The following is an 18,318-nucleotide window of genomic DNA, read 5'->3' on the forward strand; positions in this document are numbered from 1 at the left end:
ACACGTTGCAGTCAGGTTAACCATGGGACGTTTTCATGGTTTTCTTCCCCACGTAACGTAAATTCTGGTTAGTTCCGTCAAAAAGCCCTCCACGAAGGTAAATTTCTTCCAGTACTTGATTGATCCAGAAGTTTCCTTATCTTCTGGATTGGGTTTAAAATTACAAGGCTACGGAGTCGGACATTGGTAGTTGTAAACCCAAAATTGGGTCGACTGTTTAACAATGGTTATAAAATAATTTAAGTAATAATAAATAATGGTTTTGAAAAATCTTTTTCAGATTAAGATTAATATATATATTTTTTGCTAAATGTAAATTCTTATATTTCCAATTTTGAATTTCTCTTTTTTACTTACATGATTATGCATAATGTACTCGTAGCCTAAAAAATCTCGCTTGTAAGATCTCCGTTATTTTATTCCTCCAATATTAGCAGGTAGATCTTGGGTTCAAATCCAGTGTATAGGTAGCAATAGCAAATGGAGAAAATTTGAATCACGATAAATGATTTGCCTTTTATGTTCTCTTATAACAATTATTTTCATCTTGTGTGACACTTTTATGTGAATTTTTTTTAAAAATCTGCATAATGCTTATTACAAAGAGTCTTGTTTCAAATCTATATAATAGAAATGGGATCTATTTATTTTTTCTTCTTTGTTTCATATATTTTTTTATTGTATTTTCAAAATAAGTTGTTTAGGTAAAAAGCCTCTCAAAAGCACCATTCTTTTTTGTGAAATCCCCCCCTTGATGAAATAAAAGTTAATTTTTTAACAGTAAACTTGTATATTTACAGTGGCGTAGTTTCAATGTATGTGCGAAGAGGGTTATTGGTTATCTTCTTCTGTTGTTGTTGTTTAAAGCAGATGGGGTGCGACTGTTCTCATTTTCCAGTAGCGCCATCTATGGCCAAAAGTTCGACTTCTGCCGCACTCATACGTCACATCTGTTCATAGGGCGAACCCATTCATTCATCCACAGATCGTAATTTTGACGTGAACAAGAGAACGATCAATCTCCAATTCAGTACCCCCAGAGATATAATTTTTTATGGTAACATGGAGGACTTTATGACCCGACAGATTTAACTAGCACTAGTTACCATTTACTGCACAGGGAGTCTTCGGACACTGGACTCCCGTTCTCACAAACGTGAGTCCAGTGTCCTGCCATCCTGGATATCCCGTCCCTATCTCTTTCAAATATATATATATATATATATATATTATAAATGTTTTAACTACAAAAAACTGAATAATAAAAACTTTCTTATATTTACATCCTACTCACCGTACAATAGTTAAGTAATGAAGTAATATATGTAATTTTGGAGGGGGTTTTGTCCCCTAAACCCTCCCCAAAACTACGCCACTGTATGCTTATGGAAAAAGTTGTTTTTTTATTCAAAGTAATAATATTTGGGTTATATTAAATTAATGTAATTTTACTATTTCAAGATTTTATAATCATATTTTTATTATGATTTATGTCATTTTTCGATAATTAAATAAAATGTGTTTGTTCATATGTAATGGGACATTATGTAGGGAGGGATCATACAGAGAGATTCCCTTTAATTTAAATTTTCTTTCAGTGTTATGTTCCTTGTGGTTTTTTGTAAACATAAAACTTTTCAGATAGTTTATACAGCGATTTATGCTTTGCAGATAATTGAGGAACCAAGGTTTTGACACGTTAATCAGGTCAAAATCTCGGTTCCCAAATTTTTTTTTCCTAAACGAATTTAAAATTCTTAGTTCAAAAAGATTAATGTGAATACATCACTGTACCTAGCTGAAAAAAGTTTAGACAAACATTTTTTATACAAACAGGTATATCATTTCATAAAACCAATCTACTAAAACATGGTGCGTAGTGTTTTTAAAAAGTGCTAATTTTCCATTTTCGTTTTTTAAAAGCACTCAAAGATGTTCTTTTTCATGGGGTGTTTTTAAAAAGTGCTCAATTTTCCCTTTTCGAAAATGAGAATTTTTTTCCATGTCGATTTTCGCCACATATTATGAAAAAGCGTACTTTTCACATTATTCTATTCAGCTTTTTCACAATTCATTCAACCACTATCTATTTCGGCGTACCGTCGGTCCGTAGCATATGAAAGCACCAATCATTTTACATGTTTTATGAAATACTGAGTCCCCATGTGCGTCGACAGAGCTGGATTTGGTAAGATTCTTGCACTCTTACGTGCAACTCTGCTGCATTTTGGAAGATATTCTCAATTTCAGGCTTCATTTTCCACGCTCTGATATCAAAGCAAAAAAAATCTTGATAATTTTATAATGGCTAATATAATCAAGAAAAGAGTTTTTTTTGTCAGAACCTAGTTATTTCTATCATGATCATGTAAATTCTTTGAAAATTATTTTGTATTTTGTTAATGTATATAGTGCTTAAAAATAATTTTTGAGTGCTTAGAAAGTGCTTATTTTTTCTGAGAGATTTGGCTACACACCCTGCTAAAAAAAAAGCTTTAATACTCTTTTAGAATTAACATAATGCTTTCTTTGACAATATGTAGCTCCTGAAATTTATATTTTAACTATATTTGGATTTTTATTTAACTTAACCTACTGGCGGTTATGCACATAAAAAGTCGTATTTTAACCTGCAGTCTTCACCGCATAGCAAAACCAGTTTTTCTATGTTATTGGATAGGGATATAGTGTATTGGGGAGAAACATTCCCTCAATCTTGCCCTTTTGCTAAACCTCCAGTGGGTTAATACCATATTTCTTTTCAGACCTCTGTTACTCATAGGTCCAACAGGAACAGGCAAAACAGCTTATGTTCAAGATAAGATGATGAAAGGACTTGATAAGGATGCTTTTATACCTTCTTTTATTGCTTTCTCCACACAAACTTCAGCTGGACAAGCTCAAGTAAGCATTCTACTGATGATTTATTTTTTTATCCAAATTAATTATTCACTGATGGAGTTAAAAATACAGAACTCTTTTTCATTTCCTTTTTTTTTGTTGATAGGACATGATCATGTCAAAACTGGAGAAAAAAAGGAAAGGTGTTTATGGACCACCATTTGGGAAAAAGTGTGTAATATTCATCGATGATCTGAACATGCCTGCTGTTGAAATGTATGGTGCACAACCTCCTATAGAACTTTTGAGACAGTTTTTTGACCATGGAATATGGTAATATAGTTTGTATTCAGCTATCATGTATTTTATTTAATAACATGTTGAAAAGCCAACCTATTTTTTGTATTACTACTGTTGATGCTCATGTAATTTTGAACCCAAACCTGCAGTCGTGAACTAGTAGTTCATTGGGACAAACTAGTCTTTGTGGAGGACTTTTATGAAACTAACCTGCAATTACATTACATAGAGAGGAAAACCACAAAAACCTCCTGTGGGGAGAGGAGTTATCAACAATGTCAACCTTCATCTATGGAAAGGTACTTCAAGATAGAATCGAGTTAACATGTCTTATATACTAGTGAATTGGAATAGATTATTGTAGTGGTAGTTACACTACATTGATCGAGACTGAGTAGCAACAGTGCGAGGAGAACAATACCGCAGTCACAAATAGCAAGTCAGCTGTTCAATATGTTCTATCCACTGAAGTAGGCATGTTTAAAAGGAAGTGAGCGTTGCTGCCAAGATAGGGGTGTTCAGATTACTCTCCAAGGTCACCAACGTGGGGAGAGGAGTTATCAACAATGTCAACCTTCTTCTACCTAATGGTACCTCAAGATAGAATCGAGTTAACATGTCTTATATACTAATGAATTGGAATTGATTATTGTAGTGGTAGTTGCACTACACCTCCCATGGTTAGTTCAGCGGATAAAATGTTACCCACAGTCTATTTCACAGGAGGATATCTTATGTCGGCACTGTGATTGATGTGAGCTGGGTGCAAAATTTGTAATGACTAGCTATTGCTGGGATTTGAACCTGGGTCACTTTATTCGAAGGTGAGTGCTCTATCCTTGAGCCACCATGACTCAACTATCATGCATGACATTCTGAATCTCTGTATTTTTGGAAAAACTGTTATTGTTGTGATCAGATTTTATATTTTACCCACGTATAAGAGCTTAAATCATTTCTCAATGTTGTATGGAATCGACTAAGCAATAGAGAATAGATAAATGAAAAAGATTGTGGTCCATGGAGATCAAGATTCAGACAGAAAGTAAGAATTTATTGACATTAAGCAGACAAATTTTTCGCAAATTTAAAAAGAAGGCCATATGGCAGTATAAAAAAGAAAAAGACTTTGTAGAAATCCTTCCCTGGGAATGACAACTAAGATTAATGGAGATAAAGAGATAAAATAGACTTTTAGAGCTATATAAAATAATAGAGACTGTGTTCGGTATAGATAGGTAGAAAAAATATAGAGAGAGACTGATAGAGGAAATAGCAGAGTTGGATATTGATAGAGAGACATAGATTAAATCGATTTATGGAGATAAATAGATAAATCAGCCTGATTCAGATTGATAAATAGGTAGAAAAATAGTAAAGATGAAAACTGATAAATAAAGTACATAAAAGAGAGATAAGAGAGATTGATTAATGAAATGGAATAATAGACACTTTTGTCTAGGCATTTTGTATTAGAGCTTTTAGAAAGCTCCCCCATTTATTATTGTTTTATGATACATTCCCATAGGAGAAATATTTTATATATTTTTCAAAGTTTAAGTGATTTTTTTCCCTTTTTCTAAATAAAGCTTCTAAAAAAATGAAAATCTTATTGTAAAGTTATTGTAACTGTGTGGGGAGAGTTGTTATCGACAATGTCAACCTTCATCTAGGAAAAGGTACCCCCTTCATAGAATCGAGTTAACAATTCTTATATACTAGTGAATTAGAATTGTATTTTTGTAGTGGTAGACACACTACAACTATTTTTTTCTTCTATTCTATCTCATTCACTCTATTTTTTGATTGATTTATGTGCCATAAATTTGTGATATTTATGTTGCTTGTTAAAATTTTAGGTATGAGAAAAAAGAGAAGTGCGAAATCCGCCTTGTAGACACTCAGTTCATAGGAGCGATGGGTCTTCCTGGTGGAGCTCGTAACAATATAACGCCAAGACTCATGCGCCACTTTGGTATCATAGGCGTCAATCCTTTTAGTATATCGACTATGATCTCTATTTTCTCTTCTGTGATAAGCATCTATTTTAAGGTACTTATGATTCCTGTTGATTTAGACTTGCTTAACCTTTTTGTTTCTATACACATGGTGCATAGCGCTTTTAAAAAGTGCTTAAAGGTGCTTATTTTCGATTTTCGTTTTTTAAAAGCCCTCAAAGGTGCTTTTTTTATTAAGTGTTTTTAAAAAGTGCTTAATTTTCACTTTTCGAAAAGAAATATTTTTCTTTGCCATGTCAAATATCGTCACATATCATGCGAAAGCGTGATTTTCACATTGCTTTTGGTGAAGTTAAATTATATTGTAAATAAACAGTTCAATGTGAGAAAAATAAATATTTTAATTAAGGTTATAGCATGATTATATAGTTAAAAACAAACTTCGTCGATAAACGACACTTCTATTGATGTTTTCATAATTACAACAATAAATGTTGCCAAAAGGAAAGAAACAAAAAATCAACACATAATTTAGATTACATGCAGTAACCTAATTGGTTGATTCTATCATCGTTGGTTTTATCAATTAATCATTACTTTAGGTTTATAATATTTGGTTAAAAATATGCCTTATTTCTTGTTCTGGTATTTGATATTACTTTCAGTTTTTTCAATGTTTTTACAATTAATTTAAACAGGATGCTTTTCAGCTTACCGTCAGTCCGTAGGTGTATGAAAGCGCCAATTGTTTTCATGTTAAATTAAATACATCCGGGTCTGCATGTGCATATACTGAGCTGAGTTCCGTGAGATCCTTGCACTCTTATGTGCAAATCTGCTGCAATTTACTAGATATTCTCAATTTCAGGCTTCATTTCCTACCCTCTGAAATTGAACTGAAGAATCTCTCCATCTTTTTATGGTGGCTAATATAATCAAGAAAAGAGATCTTTGTCAGAAACTAGTTATTGTATAATGATCATGTAAAGTTTTTGAAAATTATTTTGCATTTTGTTATGTATATAGTGCTTAAAAATATTTTTTGAGTGCTTATAAAATACTTAAAATATGCTTATTTTTTGTTGAAAGATTTGGCTTTGCACCCTGAACAAACAATGTTAAGTGGGAAAGAAAGGTGTCTGGAAAAACTTATCAAATAGTGTAATATTAAAGGTAACAAAATATTTAAAAAGTAACAAAAATTTGAATTATGCACTTAAAAAATTAAATTAGGTGCTTTAAAGCCAGAAAATGCTTAATATGTATATATTTTTGATGAAAGAGAAAAGTAGTTAAAATTGATTGGCAAGTAACATTACTTAAGATTTTATCCTTAATTGTAAATAATTTCATCGTTGTATTTCTGATTTTCAATAGTGCAATGCCATAACGAAAGTTCTTGAAATGGGTTTTCTCCCTGCCCTCCTTTCAACCACCACTGGGATTGAACTGTGATGGTTCAGGGAAAAGAGCTTTCGTAGCATTATCAATGTAATTGTGCTTAATTTACGTAATAAAGGAAACTACAAATTATTGGTGTTTATAAATTTGTCCAGCTGCAAAATCTAATATTAAAATAATTTTATGTGGTTGAAAGTTGAGCATTGAATGTCCTTTTTTCTCTCCCTTCAGAACAATCATTTCCCCCCTGAAGCCCACCTGATTGGTGAAACAATAGTGATGGCCACAGCCGACATTTACAGCTCTGTCTTGAAACATCTGCTGCCAACTCCAGCAAAGTCCCACTATACATTCAATTTGAGGGATTTTGCCAGAATCATTCAGGGCTGCTGTCTCATCAAGAAAGAATCGCTTGAAAAGAAAAAAATACTCACCAGGTTAACACTCTCTCTTCATTAATCATGATATTTTTCTAATCTTAAGCTGCTGCAAAAACCGACTTTTCCCCCCCACACCACTCAACTCACTTTTGCATGGCTCTTCTTTTTTAACAACGTGGAAGGAATGCCACTTAATTTTGGTCAAACAATGCAACCCCTCTGTCCAAACTTTTACACTTCAATCATTGAGAATTTTCTCCAATTTTCCCCATTTTGTAATGCTCCAAAGGTTATTTTTCGTCTTATTGCCTTAAAGATTTTTTCCACAGGCAATATAGATATTATCTTAATGACATATGAAAGTCAAATGCATAAAAGAACTATGCTATTGGAATGAAATCATATATAAACAAAAAATCAAGAATTAAAGTCTCTGGCAATGTCAGAAGAAGATGCTGTTTTTCATAACAGCTGAAGTGATAGTGAAATGTTCTGCTCATAAAGGGCAGGCAGGACTATCCGCCAACTAGAATTGATAGATCCAGTTCACATGTACTGTGAAATCCCCAGGAAAGACCACCTCTATATAACGACCTATTCTATATAACGACGTCTTATATTTATGATCACTTTTGGGAGGAACGGAATTTGTCCCATGGACTTTGCGTTGAAGAAAACTTTTAGGAGAGACCATCAAAACCTCTGCCAGTGATCACGCCAAATACAGAAAAAGTTAATAAAAGAAACACGAAAAAATATCAAAACAAAAAATATCAGCAAAACAAATAAGTAGATTGAAATATATTCAAAATATTTGTGTGAGGTTTTTATTTAGAGAGCTTTTTTTCACAATCTCTGATGCTGCATGTTGCAGTCAGAGTGCAGTTTTAGTTTTTTTTATGTGTATCTTGCAATTTTTGATTAAAGATTTTTGATAAAGATTGCAATTTTTGATAAAGTAAAAAGCACTTAGATATATAATTTTGTTATAAGCTTTTTTTTTTTAGAATTTAATTGGATTTTTTTTCTTTTTTGCAGTCATATGAGGGTTTTTTTTACAATCAAATGACTTTTTTTTTCTGATTCTGATTTGAAATTTTTTTTCTGATATTTTAATATAGTTTCATTACTATCAGTCCCGCAATAGACTGCTCATATATATTGCTACCCGGTCCTGGTTAAACTTTTCTGACGTCAAGTGCTCGAACTTGCTCGTACCATCCCATCTGCAAAGGATCAAAATTGTGATTGCATATCATCCTCAGGGATGTTTTCCAGAAGGTTGCCGTTAGCCCATTGTGCAGCTCTAGTGCAACGTAAATAAAGTATCTACCTCTTAGAAATTGTATTTATAATTAATGTAAAATTTAAATTTCATTTCATCTCTGAGCAATCATTATTCATCTTAAAATAAAATAAAAACTTATTAGAGTTATTTGATTTTAAAACTAGTTTAACCCTTTTTTAAACCCTTTAACAGTCCTGCATATGGGTAATAGTGATTATACTTACATTCTTTCCTACATAGCAAAATAATTTTCCTACTTTTTTAACAAGGTTAAAGAGATTTAAAGCAAAGTCATTGTTTGATTAGCCCATTTATGAAATCTAGAAAGGATTATTATAATCTATTATTTAATATTCCAAGATTCAGATAGAAAGTGCAACTTTTTTCCATCTTTAATAATAAATATAAAATAAAAAAATAATGAAATTTTCTAGATATTTATTATATTAGGTATTTTTTTAAAATCTAATATATGTTTTTTTGAAAAATGCATCTCAACTACTGGTAGAGTTTGGTATATTTTCTTCTTTTTTTTAAAATCTCATATCAAAATCCTTTTTAACTTTCCAACAGCCAAAAAAATTTTGGTATGTTATGTTCTTTTTTTTTAATAGTGCAAAAATCGTTTAGCTAATAATTTTTTACCTTTCTAGTAAAATTTCAGAAAGTGGGTGAAATAGTTTTGAATCATGAGATTCTTTGAGAAAATATTCTCTTTTTTTCTAAGAGCTCTTTAAAATGTAATTTGTTCTTCCTTATGTAATATTGTTTACTTTAATCAGGTTATGGGTGCATGAAGTATATCGTGTCTTTTATGATCGTTTGACAGATAAGGAAGACTGCGATTGGCTGTTTCAGTAAGTATTACCACAAAAATGGAATAATGTATAATGTTGTTTTCTACTAAAGTTTATTTTTTATTCTGTATAAACTGGATTGTCAATATAGATACATGTGTAATAATAAAATTATTTTTAGTGGTACAAAATAATAATGGTTTTAATATGAAAGCTGAGTGACTAGAACTTAACATCTTAAGTGACATTTCATTGAATTATCATTTAAAAAGCTGTCAACTATTATCTTTGAAGATTTTACAATTAGTGTTCTTTATATACAATTCATAATATCCAGAAAAAATATGTGTTGTATTAAAATGTTTGAATTAACATGTGTATTATGAATATTCAGCATTTCATGAAAGATCATAGCTTTTATTGAAGCATTGTTTTAATTTTCTATTTTTTTTTAAACTCAATGAGTTTAAGTAGTAATGTACAGTTATATGTAGTAGTAATGTACAGTAATAATTATATAGTAATGTACAGTGCACCAAAAAACAAACCACCCTGAATAACTTGTGATCTAATAATTGGATCTTCACGTTCTAGGACTCAATCCTAATGGTTTGAGAGGCTGACCTCAAATATGCTAGTTGATTAGTACAGATTATATCTTAAGTTACAAAATTAGACGCAAAAGCGCATTTTCTCTGAATAAACATACCATTTGTTCAACGGATTCGGATTTCTGACCCCCAAAATATAGGGGGTAATCGTAATCTGGGAAATATGGTTCCCATAGTTTAGCCCCTAGTGCGATCAAAAGTTCAGACCCCTTAATGTTAATTTTACTTTTTGCATATTTCACCACATCTCGAGAAATTTTTAAGTGAATTAAAATTTTTTTTAGTTAATATTTATAATAATAAATTTTAGTAAATAGTTAAAGGAAAATATAAATTTTAGCTAATATTTGTTATTTTATTTAATAATAGTCGAAATATAATACGACTAATATATAACTAAATTTCAAATTTACTACTTTCTTAAAATTCGATTTCTCAGGAAACTATTCAACCGATTTCGCTCAACTTTTGCTTTTGGTCATACATAATTACTTACTTTAAAATGATGCAAAAATTTTATACCTTACTCTTCAAAATTTTTTCGACTATTATTAAATAAAATAATAAAAAGTAATAAATATTATCGAACATTTATTTTTTCCGTTAAATTATCTTTAGATAAACCAATTTTAGAATTGTATACAAAAATTTTTGCAATTCGCCTAAAAATTTCTCGAGATACAGCAAAATACACAAAAAAATAAAATTAACATTTAGGGATCATAATTTTGGATTGCTCTCCTGATCAAACTTTGGGGACCATATTTCCCAGATTGCGGCGATGTTTTGAGGATCAAAAATCCAAATCCGTTGAAAATAAAATATGTTTATGCAGAGAAAGTGCGTTTTTGTGTCTGATTTTCATATTCAAAATTGTCCTGTTTTTTTTCCTTCTTTTTTTGCACACTGTACACTGCACAAAATGAAAAGTGAACATCCTGTAGTACTGATCGAACTTTCATGTTTTAGAATTCAATTTTAACAGCTGATATGTAACCTTAAATATGTTAGTGAATTGGAACAGATTATATTTTAAACTACAAAATCAAGCACTCAAACATACTTTCTCGGATTCAGAATTTTAAATGAGGACTTTTTAAAAATTTGATAACTTATAAAGTATTCAACTGATTTTGCTAAAATTTGCTATTTTGCCTTTTAAAATTGCATTGTTTAAAATGTAAAAAAAATGTAAACTTCACAATTAAATTTTTTTTCTTTTTTTGCGTGGAATTATTTTTGGATAAAGGAAATTTATAATTGTGAGCAAAAATTTTTTCGATGAGGTCAAAAAGTTTTTAAGATATGAGAAAATGCACATTGAGGCTTAAAACTTTTGTCCTCTCGCCTGACCAAACTATTGGGACCATATTTCACATATTTCGGCTACCCTACTTTATATTTTGAGGACCAAGAATGTGAATAGGCTGAAAAAAAGGTACATGTGTTTATGGAAAATACATTTTTGTGTCTGATTTTATAATTTAAAATATTGTCTGTGTTAATTAACTAGCATATTTAAGGTTAAGCCATTGAACCATAAAGATTAGTCATAGTATCTGAAAATTCTATCGTTAAATCAAAAGATATTGAGGGTTTAGGTTTTTTATATTATTTAATGTACCTGATCCAATTAAAAAAAATACTGTAATAATTTTCTATGCAATGTTTAAAACTTAAGTCTTTGCTAAATTTCAATCTTAATGATTTGAAAGGTTTAAGAAAATACCATATTATTATCCTAAAATATACTATTTATTTGACTGAAACATATAACAGTGATAACCCAGGTAAGAACACCTCTATTTACGACCACGTTTGGAAGGTGCAGAATTTTTCCATAGACTTTTGTGTTGAAGAAAACCTTTAGGGGAGACCATTAAAACCTCTCTCTGCGACCGGGCAAACCTCTGCACCAAATGTGGAAAAGGTCAAATAAGGAAATATGAAAATATATTAAAACAAATAAGTGGATTAAAAATATTTGTTAAGGTATGCAAATTTTTATTATTTTTTTTTAATTGACAAATGTAAAATTTGAAGTAAATCAAATATTTTTGGCTGTGTAATGAAATTTCCAAAAAGTCATAATATTAAATTTTTATTTCTCAAGAAATATTCTTCTGATAAAGTTAAGTTTTTTGCCAGTTTAATTAATTTAAAATTACACTTTCTGTACCTCAAAAATCTTTTTTCATCATTATATTAAATAATATATAGTATATTCTCGATGTCTCAAAGTTGAAGGGATGCTAAAAGAAATTTCGACAAAGTGAGTTTTCGAGATAATAAGATCAGAACTTAAAATGTTCTGAAAAGTAAAAAAATATCTTCTGAAATATTACTCTAAGTAAGATAAAAATAATGATCAGTAAAAGGAAAAGAATTGGTTTACTTACACTGTAATTTTTCCAAATTTTTTTTTTCTATTTCTAAAAAAATATGACATAGCAAGGTTTTGAAAAGAAACCTTTCGACATAGGAATTCAAATTAATATTACTAGGTGGATATATCAGCCTTTTATCCCTTCAGTGGTTCGATAAATGAGTACCAAGCATGCTTGGGAACTAAACACTGGGGGTTCCGCATTTGGCTGACCACCTAACCGGAACATCTGCTCCTGCACACCAGAGCCCAAGGACAAGAAAACTGAGATGGGCACAATAGGCCTTGGCCCTCTATGGGCTGTCATGCCACTGAGTTTATTTTAGTTTTTAGGTGGATATATAGTACCAAGAGGAAAAATATTTTTTTGACATAACAAGGTTTTCGAGATATGAAGAGTAAAATTGATAATTAATTTACTTATAATTAATTTGCTTATTTAAATTAAGACATTTAAGCCGCATTAAGACTGTAGCTGATTATTAGATCAAAAGTTATTAGGGTGTACTGTTTTTTTATTTTGTATTTTATATATGCTTTTGCAGACAAACAAAGGAGACAATGGAAATACAGTTCAAAGAAAACTTNCAAAATATAGGGGTAATTGTAATTTGGGAAATATGGTTCCCATAGTTTAACCCGTAGTGCAATCCAATGTTCGGACCCCTTAATGTTAATTTTACTCTTTACATATTTCACCACATCACGAAAATTTTTTAAGTGAATTTAAAATTTTTTTACTTAATATTTATAATAATAAATTTTAGTAAATAGTTAAAGGAAAATATAAATTTTAGTTAATATTTATTATTTTATTTAATAATAGTCAAAATATAGTACGACTAATATATAACTAAATTTTAAATTTACTACTTTTTTAAAATTCGATTTCTCAGGAACTATTCTACAGATTTTGCTCAACTTTTGCTTTTGGCCATACATAATTACTTACTTTAAAATGGTGTAAAAATTGTATACCTTACTATTCAAATTTTTTTGACTATTATTTAATAAAATAATAAAAGGTAATAAATATTAACTAAAATTTATTTTTTCCGTAAAATTATCTTTAGATAAACCAATTTTATAATTGTATACAAACAATTTTCAATTCGCCTAAAAAGTTCTCGAGATACAATGAAATACACAAAAAGTAAAGTTAACATTAAGGGGTCATAATTTTGGATCTCTTTCCTGATCAAACTATGGGGACCATATTTCTCAGATTGTGGCTACCCACTATATTTTGGGGATCAGAAATCCAAATCTGTTGAAAATAAGATCTGTTTATGAGTCTGATTTTCATATTCAAAGTTGTCCTTTTTTTTTCTGCACTGCACGAAATGAAAAGTGAACATCCTGAAGTACTGATTGAACTTTCATGTTTTAGGATTCAATTTTAATGGCTGATATCTAACCTTAACTATGTTAGTGAATTGGAACAGACCATATTTTAAGCTACAAAATCAATCACTAAAACATACTTTCTCTGATTCAGAATTTTAAATGTAGGGCTTTTTTAAAAATTTGATAACTTATAAAGTATTCCAGTGGTGCGCAAACTTTTTTCGACTGCGACCCCTATTGTAGAGAGAAAATTTTTGGCGACTCCTAGAGATAAATGTTCGCAAATACGATGTATATTTCGCGCATTTCTTTCATTGCATCGAATGAGAACATCATCATATTTGACTCATATTAATTTTATTTATAATTTTAAGAAAATACTTTTTGTATAACACAAAAATCAGTAATTGCCCTTTAATGAGATGTATGTGGCTACAAGTATCTAATTATCTCATCGATGTTTGAATGTATGTTGCTAATTGCAATTCGCATATCATCTTCAGGGTTTAAACGCGAGCGGTATTTAGTTTTTATTGAAACTAGTTTGCTAAATCCAGTTTCACACAGGGGGTTCCGCATTTGGCTGACCACCTAAATGGAACATCTGCTCCTGCACCCCTGAGCCCAAGGTCAAGAAAACTGAGATGGGCACAGTAGGCCTTGGCCCTCTATGGGCTGTCGCACCACTGAGTTTAGTTTAGTTTAGTTTTTAGGTGGATATATAATGCCAAGAGGAAAAATATTTTTTTGACATAACAAGGTTTTCGAGATATCGAGAGTAAACTTGATAATTAATTTACTTATAATTAATTTGCTTATTTAAATTAAAACATTTAAACCGCATTAAGACTGTAGCTGATAATTAGATCAAAAGTTATTGGGGTGTACTGTTTTTTACTTTGTATTCCATATATGCTTTTGCAGACAAACAAGGGAGACAATGGAAATACAGTTCAAAGAAAACTTCAATTCACTTTTCAAGCACTTGTGTTCTTCAGCAGATTGGAAAGTAAGAAGAATTTATTTTATAATTCAGTTTTGTGTTTCTGGAATTTGTAAAGCAACAAATACTCTGAGGATTGAAATGCGATAAATTTGTATAATGACTATGTTGTAACTTTCATTATGTTTCTGCAGATTATTTGATTTTAGAAGTTTAATCATATTTGGGCAGTTTAGAAAATTATTAAATACTGAAAATAAATATTCAAACACTTGGCAAGTTTAGAGCGGTTAACTTTTTAAAAGCGAATAAATATATGTCTTCTGAATGACTATTTATAAAAAAAAATTGAAAAATTATGATTCCAGAATGGTTATTATACAAATTACGAAATAAATTACATTTGTATAAAACCATTTGCTTGCAAATCTTACATATTAATACAAAAGTGTTTATATTTTTACGATACTGATCAATTCAAAATGAAAGGGAAATTATAAAATTACTGTTGTACAAATAATCAGTTTAAAATGGAAACGTTTAGACTGACGCATTTTTGCTAGCTGATTTGCATGTTTCTATTTTTCTCAACAATTGAGTTAATTAAGTGAATTTAAATGAAAAATTCAAATTCAGAATATGTTCACTTTTATGATGAAATATGCTATTTCGTGACAAAAACCAAAACATACAATCTTTTCTCATAAACTGATGATTCTAGGTACAGTTGATAATATTTTAGGATGGTTTTTGTCAAATTTTAGTGGTCTCCAACCAGCAGACCACCGCTAATTTTGAGCTGTGTAATGATGCGACAGTGCTGGATTAATTTATTATATTTGTTATAAAACAATCTTTGCTTTCTTGAAAAACAGTCAAAATTTAAATATTATGACATTTATAACTAGTTAAAAAAAGCAATTTTATTTTTGCTGTTTAGGTGTGTGATGATGATATGAGAAATTTAATGTTTGGGACATTTATGCAGTACGAGGAGCCTGTTTCCGACAGGCGATATAACGAAGTGACAAGTGTCGAAGATTTTCAAACGGTTGCCAACAAGTGCCTGGAAGAGTACAATTCTATCAGCAAATCTCCCATGAATATGGTTATATTTAGGTATTTTGCTAAACACATTTCAAGTTCATGAACATTATATTTATGATGCGGATTGGTTAAGCTTTTTCAACTATTATAAATGCATTGGATTGTCCATGTATAAGTATTTCAAAATAACTATTTTATGAAATATACATATAAAAATAAATGAAGATGGCATACTACATTATTAGTTTTAACTTGTGTTGTTATTTTAACATGGTGCGTAGCATTTTTAAAAGGTGCTGAAAGGTATAATTTTCGTTTTTTAAAAGCCCTTAAAGGTGCATTTTTTTATTGAGAGTTTGTAAAAAGTGCCTAATTTTCCCTTTTCGAAAAGGCAAATGTTATCTTTACCATGTCGATTTTCACCACGTATTATGTAAAGGCGTGCTTTTCACATTGTTTTATTCAACGTTTTCACAATTCATTCAACAGTCTATTTCGGCGTAGCGTCGGTCCATAGCGTATGAAAGCACCGATCATTTTACATGTGTGATGAAATACTCTAGAGTCCGCATATGCCTCTACTGAGCTGAGTTCGGTTTGAATATTGCACTCTCATGTGCAACTCTGTTCCATTTTGCAAGATATTCTCACTTTCAGGCTTCATTTTCCACCCTCTGATATCGAACAGAAAAATCTCGGGATCATTTTATAATGCCTAATATAATCAAGATTCTTTGTCAGAAACTAGTTATTTTCTCATGATCATATAAAGTTTTTGAAAATTGTTTTGCTTTTTGTTAATGTATATAGTGCTTGAAATTTTTTTGAGTGCTTAAAAGGTGCTTATTTTTTGTTGAAAGATTTGACTACGCATCCTGAACTAAATACAGTCTTTATTTTGAGTGCTTAGCATTTAGATCTTTTTTAAAAAAATCTTTGCTTTGTACATTTTAGGTATGTTCTGGAGCATTTGTCTAGGATTTGCAGAGTTCTATCTATGCCTGGTGGAAATGCATTGCTGGTGGGTGTTGGTGGTAGCGGGAGACAGTCAGTGACAAAACTCGCCTCGTTTATTAATGGACAGTGGCTGTTTCAACCAGAGATAACGAAACACTATGGTCTGAATGAATGGAGAGAGGATATCAAAGTAAACACTGTTAACAAAGCAAAACTTAAATATTAAAATGAAACTTATATGTTTGTTTATGGGCACGAAATACAGCATATCGTAATAAAACCTTTTATGCTATTGTTGTGGGGATAGTAATTATCGACTATGTCAACCTTCATCTATGGAAAGGTACTCCAACGTAGAATCAAGTTAACATATTTTATATCAGGGGGCGTAGCGTTTTTAAAAAGTGCTTAAATGTGCTTATTTGCGATTTTCGTTTCTTAAAAATCCTTATAGGTGTTATTTTCATTGGGTGTTTCTAAAAAGCTTTTAATTTCCCCATTTGGAAAATGAAATTTTTTTCGTTTTTCGCTACAAATTATGCAAAAAGACACAGTTCACATTTTTTCTACTCAACACTTTCACAATAAATTCAACTCCATTCTATTTCGGCATATTGTCAGTCTGTAGCGTATGAAAACGCCATTCGTTTTATATGATTCAAACTTTCATGATTTTTGACAATTGTCAGAAACAATGTCAAAAAGTTTTGACATAAACCCTTCTACTGTCAAAACCTTTCCAACCCTGCCTAATTATAATATTTTTTAAGGTGCTTAAGAATATTTTTGAGTGCTTGAAAGGTGCTTATTTTTTGTTGAATAATTTGGTTATGCACCCTGTAAAATAAAACTTATATGTTCGTTTATGGGCACAAAATACAGCATATCGTAATAAAACCTATTTTACGCTATTGTGGGGATAGTAGTTATAGACTATGTCAACCTTCATCTATGCAAAGGTACATTTACGTAGAATCAAGTTAACATATTTTATATNATAGAATCGAGTTAACATGTCTTATATACTAGTGAAATGGAATTGAACAATTGTAGTGGCAGTATTCGATAATTGGATACCACTAGTTGATTCATTGCTGTTTTGTGAGAAACCTGGAGAGCTGTATTAAGTTCACCATACTTATTGAGTGCTGATTGCGAGAGCTGTATTAAGTTCACGGTCGTGGCCATTAGTATATATTTAGTATTTTTATAATTTTATTTAATAATAAACTAAAAACTTTTGAGTTGTGAGTTATAAAATTTTTCTCATTTTAAAGAATGCAATTTTAATTGTCAAAGTATAAAATATGAGCATACTCAATCGAATAGTTTCTGAGAAATTTAGAAAAAGTCGTATTTTAAAAATTCAATTTCTCATGAATTATTTGACTGACTTTACTCAAATTTTGTATTAAAAATATGACTAAAAAACGCAAAAAGTAAAATTAACATTAAGGGGCCTGAACTATGGATAGCTCACCTGACCAAACCCTATATTTTGAAGGTTAAGAATCCTAATATGTTAAAAATGTATACATATATATGTTTATTAAGAGAAAGTGCATTTTAGTGTCTGATTTCATAATTTAAAATATCGTCTGCACTAATTAATTAGAATATTTGAGGTTGCCCCCTTGAACCATTAAGATAGTCTTAAAATGCAAAGATCTGATCATTAGATCAAAAGTTAAGCACAGTGGTCGATTTTTTTTTGGTGCACTGTACATCAGGTAAAAATTCGTTTTCCCATTTCAGAAAGTCATGAAATCTGCGGGTGCCGAAGGTAAGGGAACAGTTTTCCTGATCACAGATTCCCAAATTAAAGAAGAAAGTTTCCTGGAAGATATAGATAACTTACTCAACTCTGGAGAAGTCCCAAACCTTTTTGCTATTGATGAAAAACAAGAAAAAATCGAGGTATTTTTTTACTATCTACCTGATTTTATACTTTTTTTTCATTTGCTTCATGTTAAAATGTCCTGCTCAGAGGATTTGGTATAAATATTTATTTTTTCTTTATTAACTTGATTTGTTTTATTTTTTAGAATATTTTGTCATGCTA

The 18,318-nt window shown here is 30.4% G+C and overlaps 1 protein-coding gene across 1 annotated transcript in view; it reads left to right on the plus strand.

The window, feature by feature from the left end:
• The window catches only part of LOC107454707 (dynein axonemal heavy chain 7), a 127,184-nt gene that overhangs the window by 48,170 nt on the left and 60,696 nt on the right, over positions 1 to 18,318 (plus strand). The window contains exons 24-32 of the mRNA XM_071187076.1: positions 2,766 to 2,904; positions 3,008 to 3,174; positions 5,001 to 5,193; positions 6,732 to 6,937; positions 8,951 to 9,025; positions 14,234 to 14,318; positions 15,193 to 15,371; positions 16,254 to 16,446; positions 18,012 to 18,173. Of these exons, the coding sequence (XP_071043177.1) occupies positions 2,766 to 2,904; positions 3,008 to 3,174; positions 5,001 to 5,193; positions 6,732 to 6,937; positions 8,951 to 9,025; positions 14,234 to 14,318; positions 15,193 to 15,371; positions 16,254 to 16,446; positions 18,012 to 18,173 (1,399 nt within the window). The remainder of the gene's footprint in view (positions 1 to 2,765; positions 2,905 to 3,007; positions 3,175 to 5,000; positions 5,194 to 6,731; positions 6,938 to 8,950; positions 9,026 to 14,233; positions 14,319 to 15,192; positions 15,372 to 16,253; positions 16,447 to 18,011; positions 18,174 to 18,318) is intronic.

This window comes from Parasteatoda tepidariorum, chromosome 10 (assembly GCF_043381705.1).
Source record: "Parasteatoda tepidariorum isolate YZ-2023 chromosome 10, CAS_Ptep_4.0, whole genome shotgun sequence".
Classification (NCBI taxonomy): Eukaryota; Metazoa; Arthropoda; class Arachnida; order Araneae; family Theridiidae; genus Parasteatoda; species Parasteatoda tepidariorum.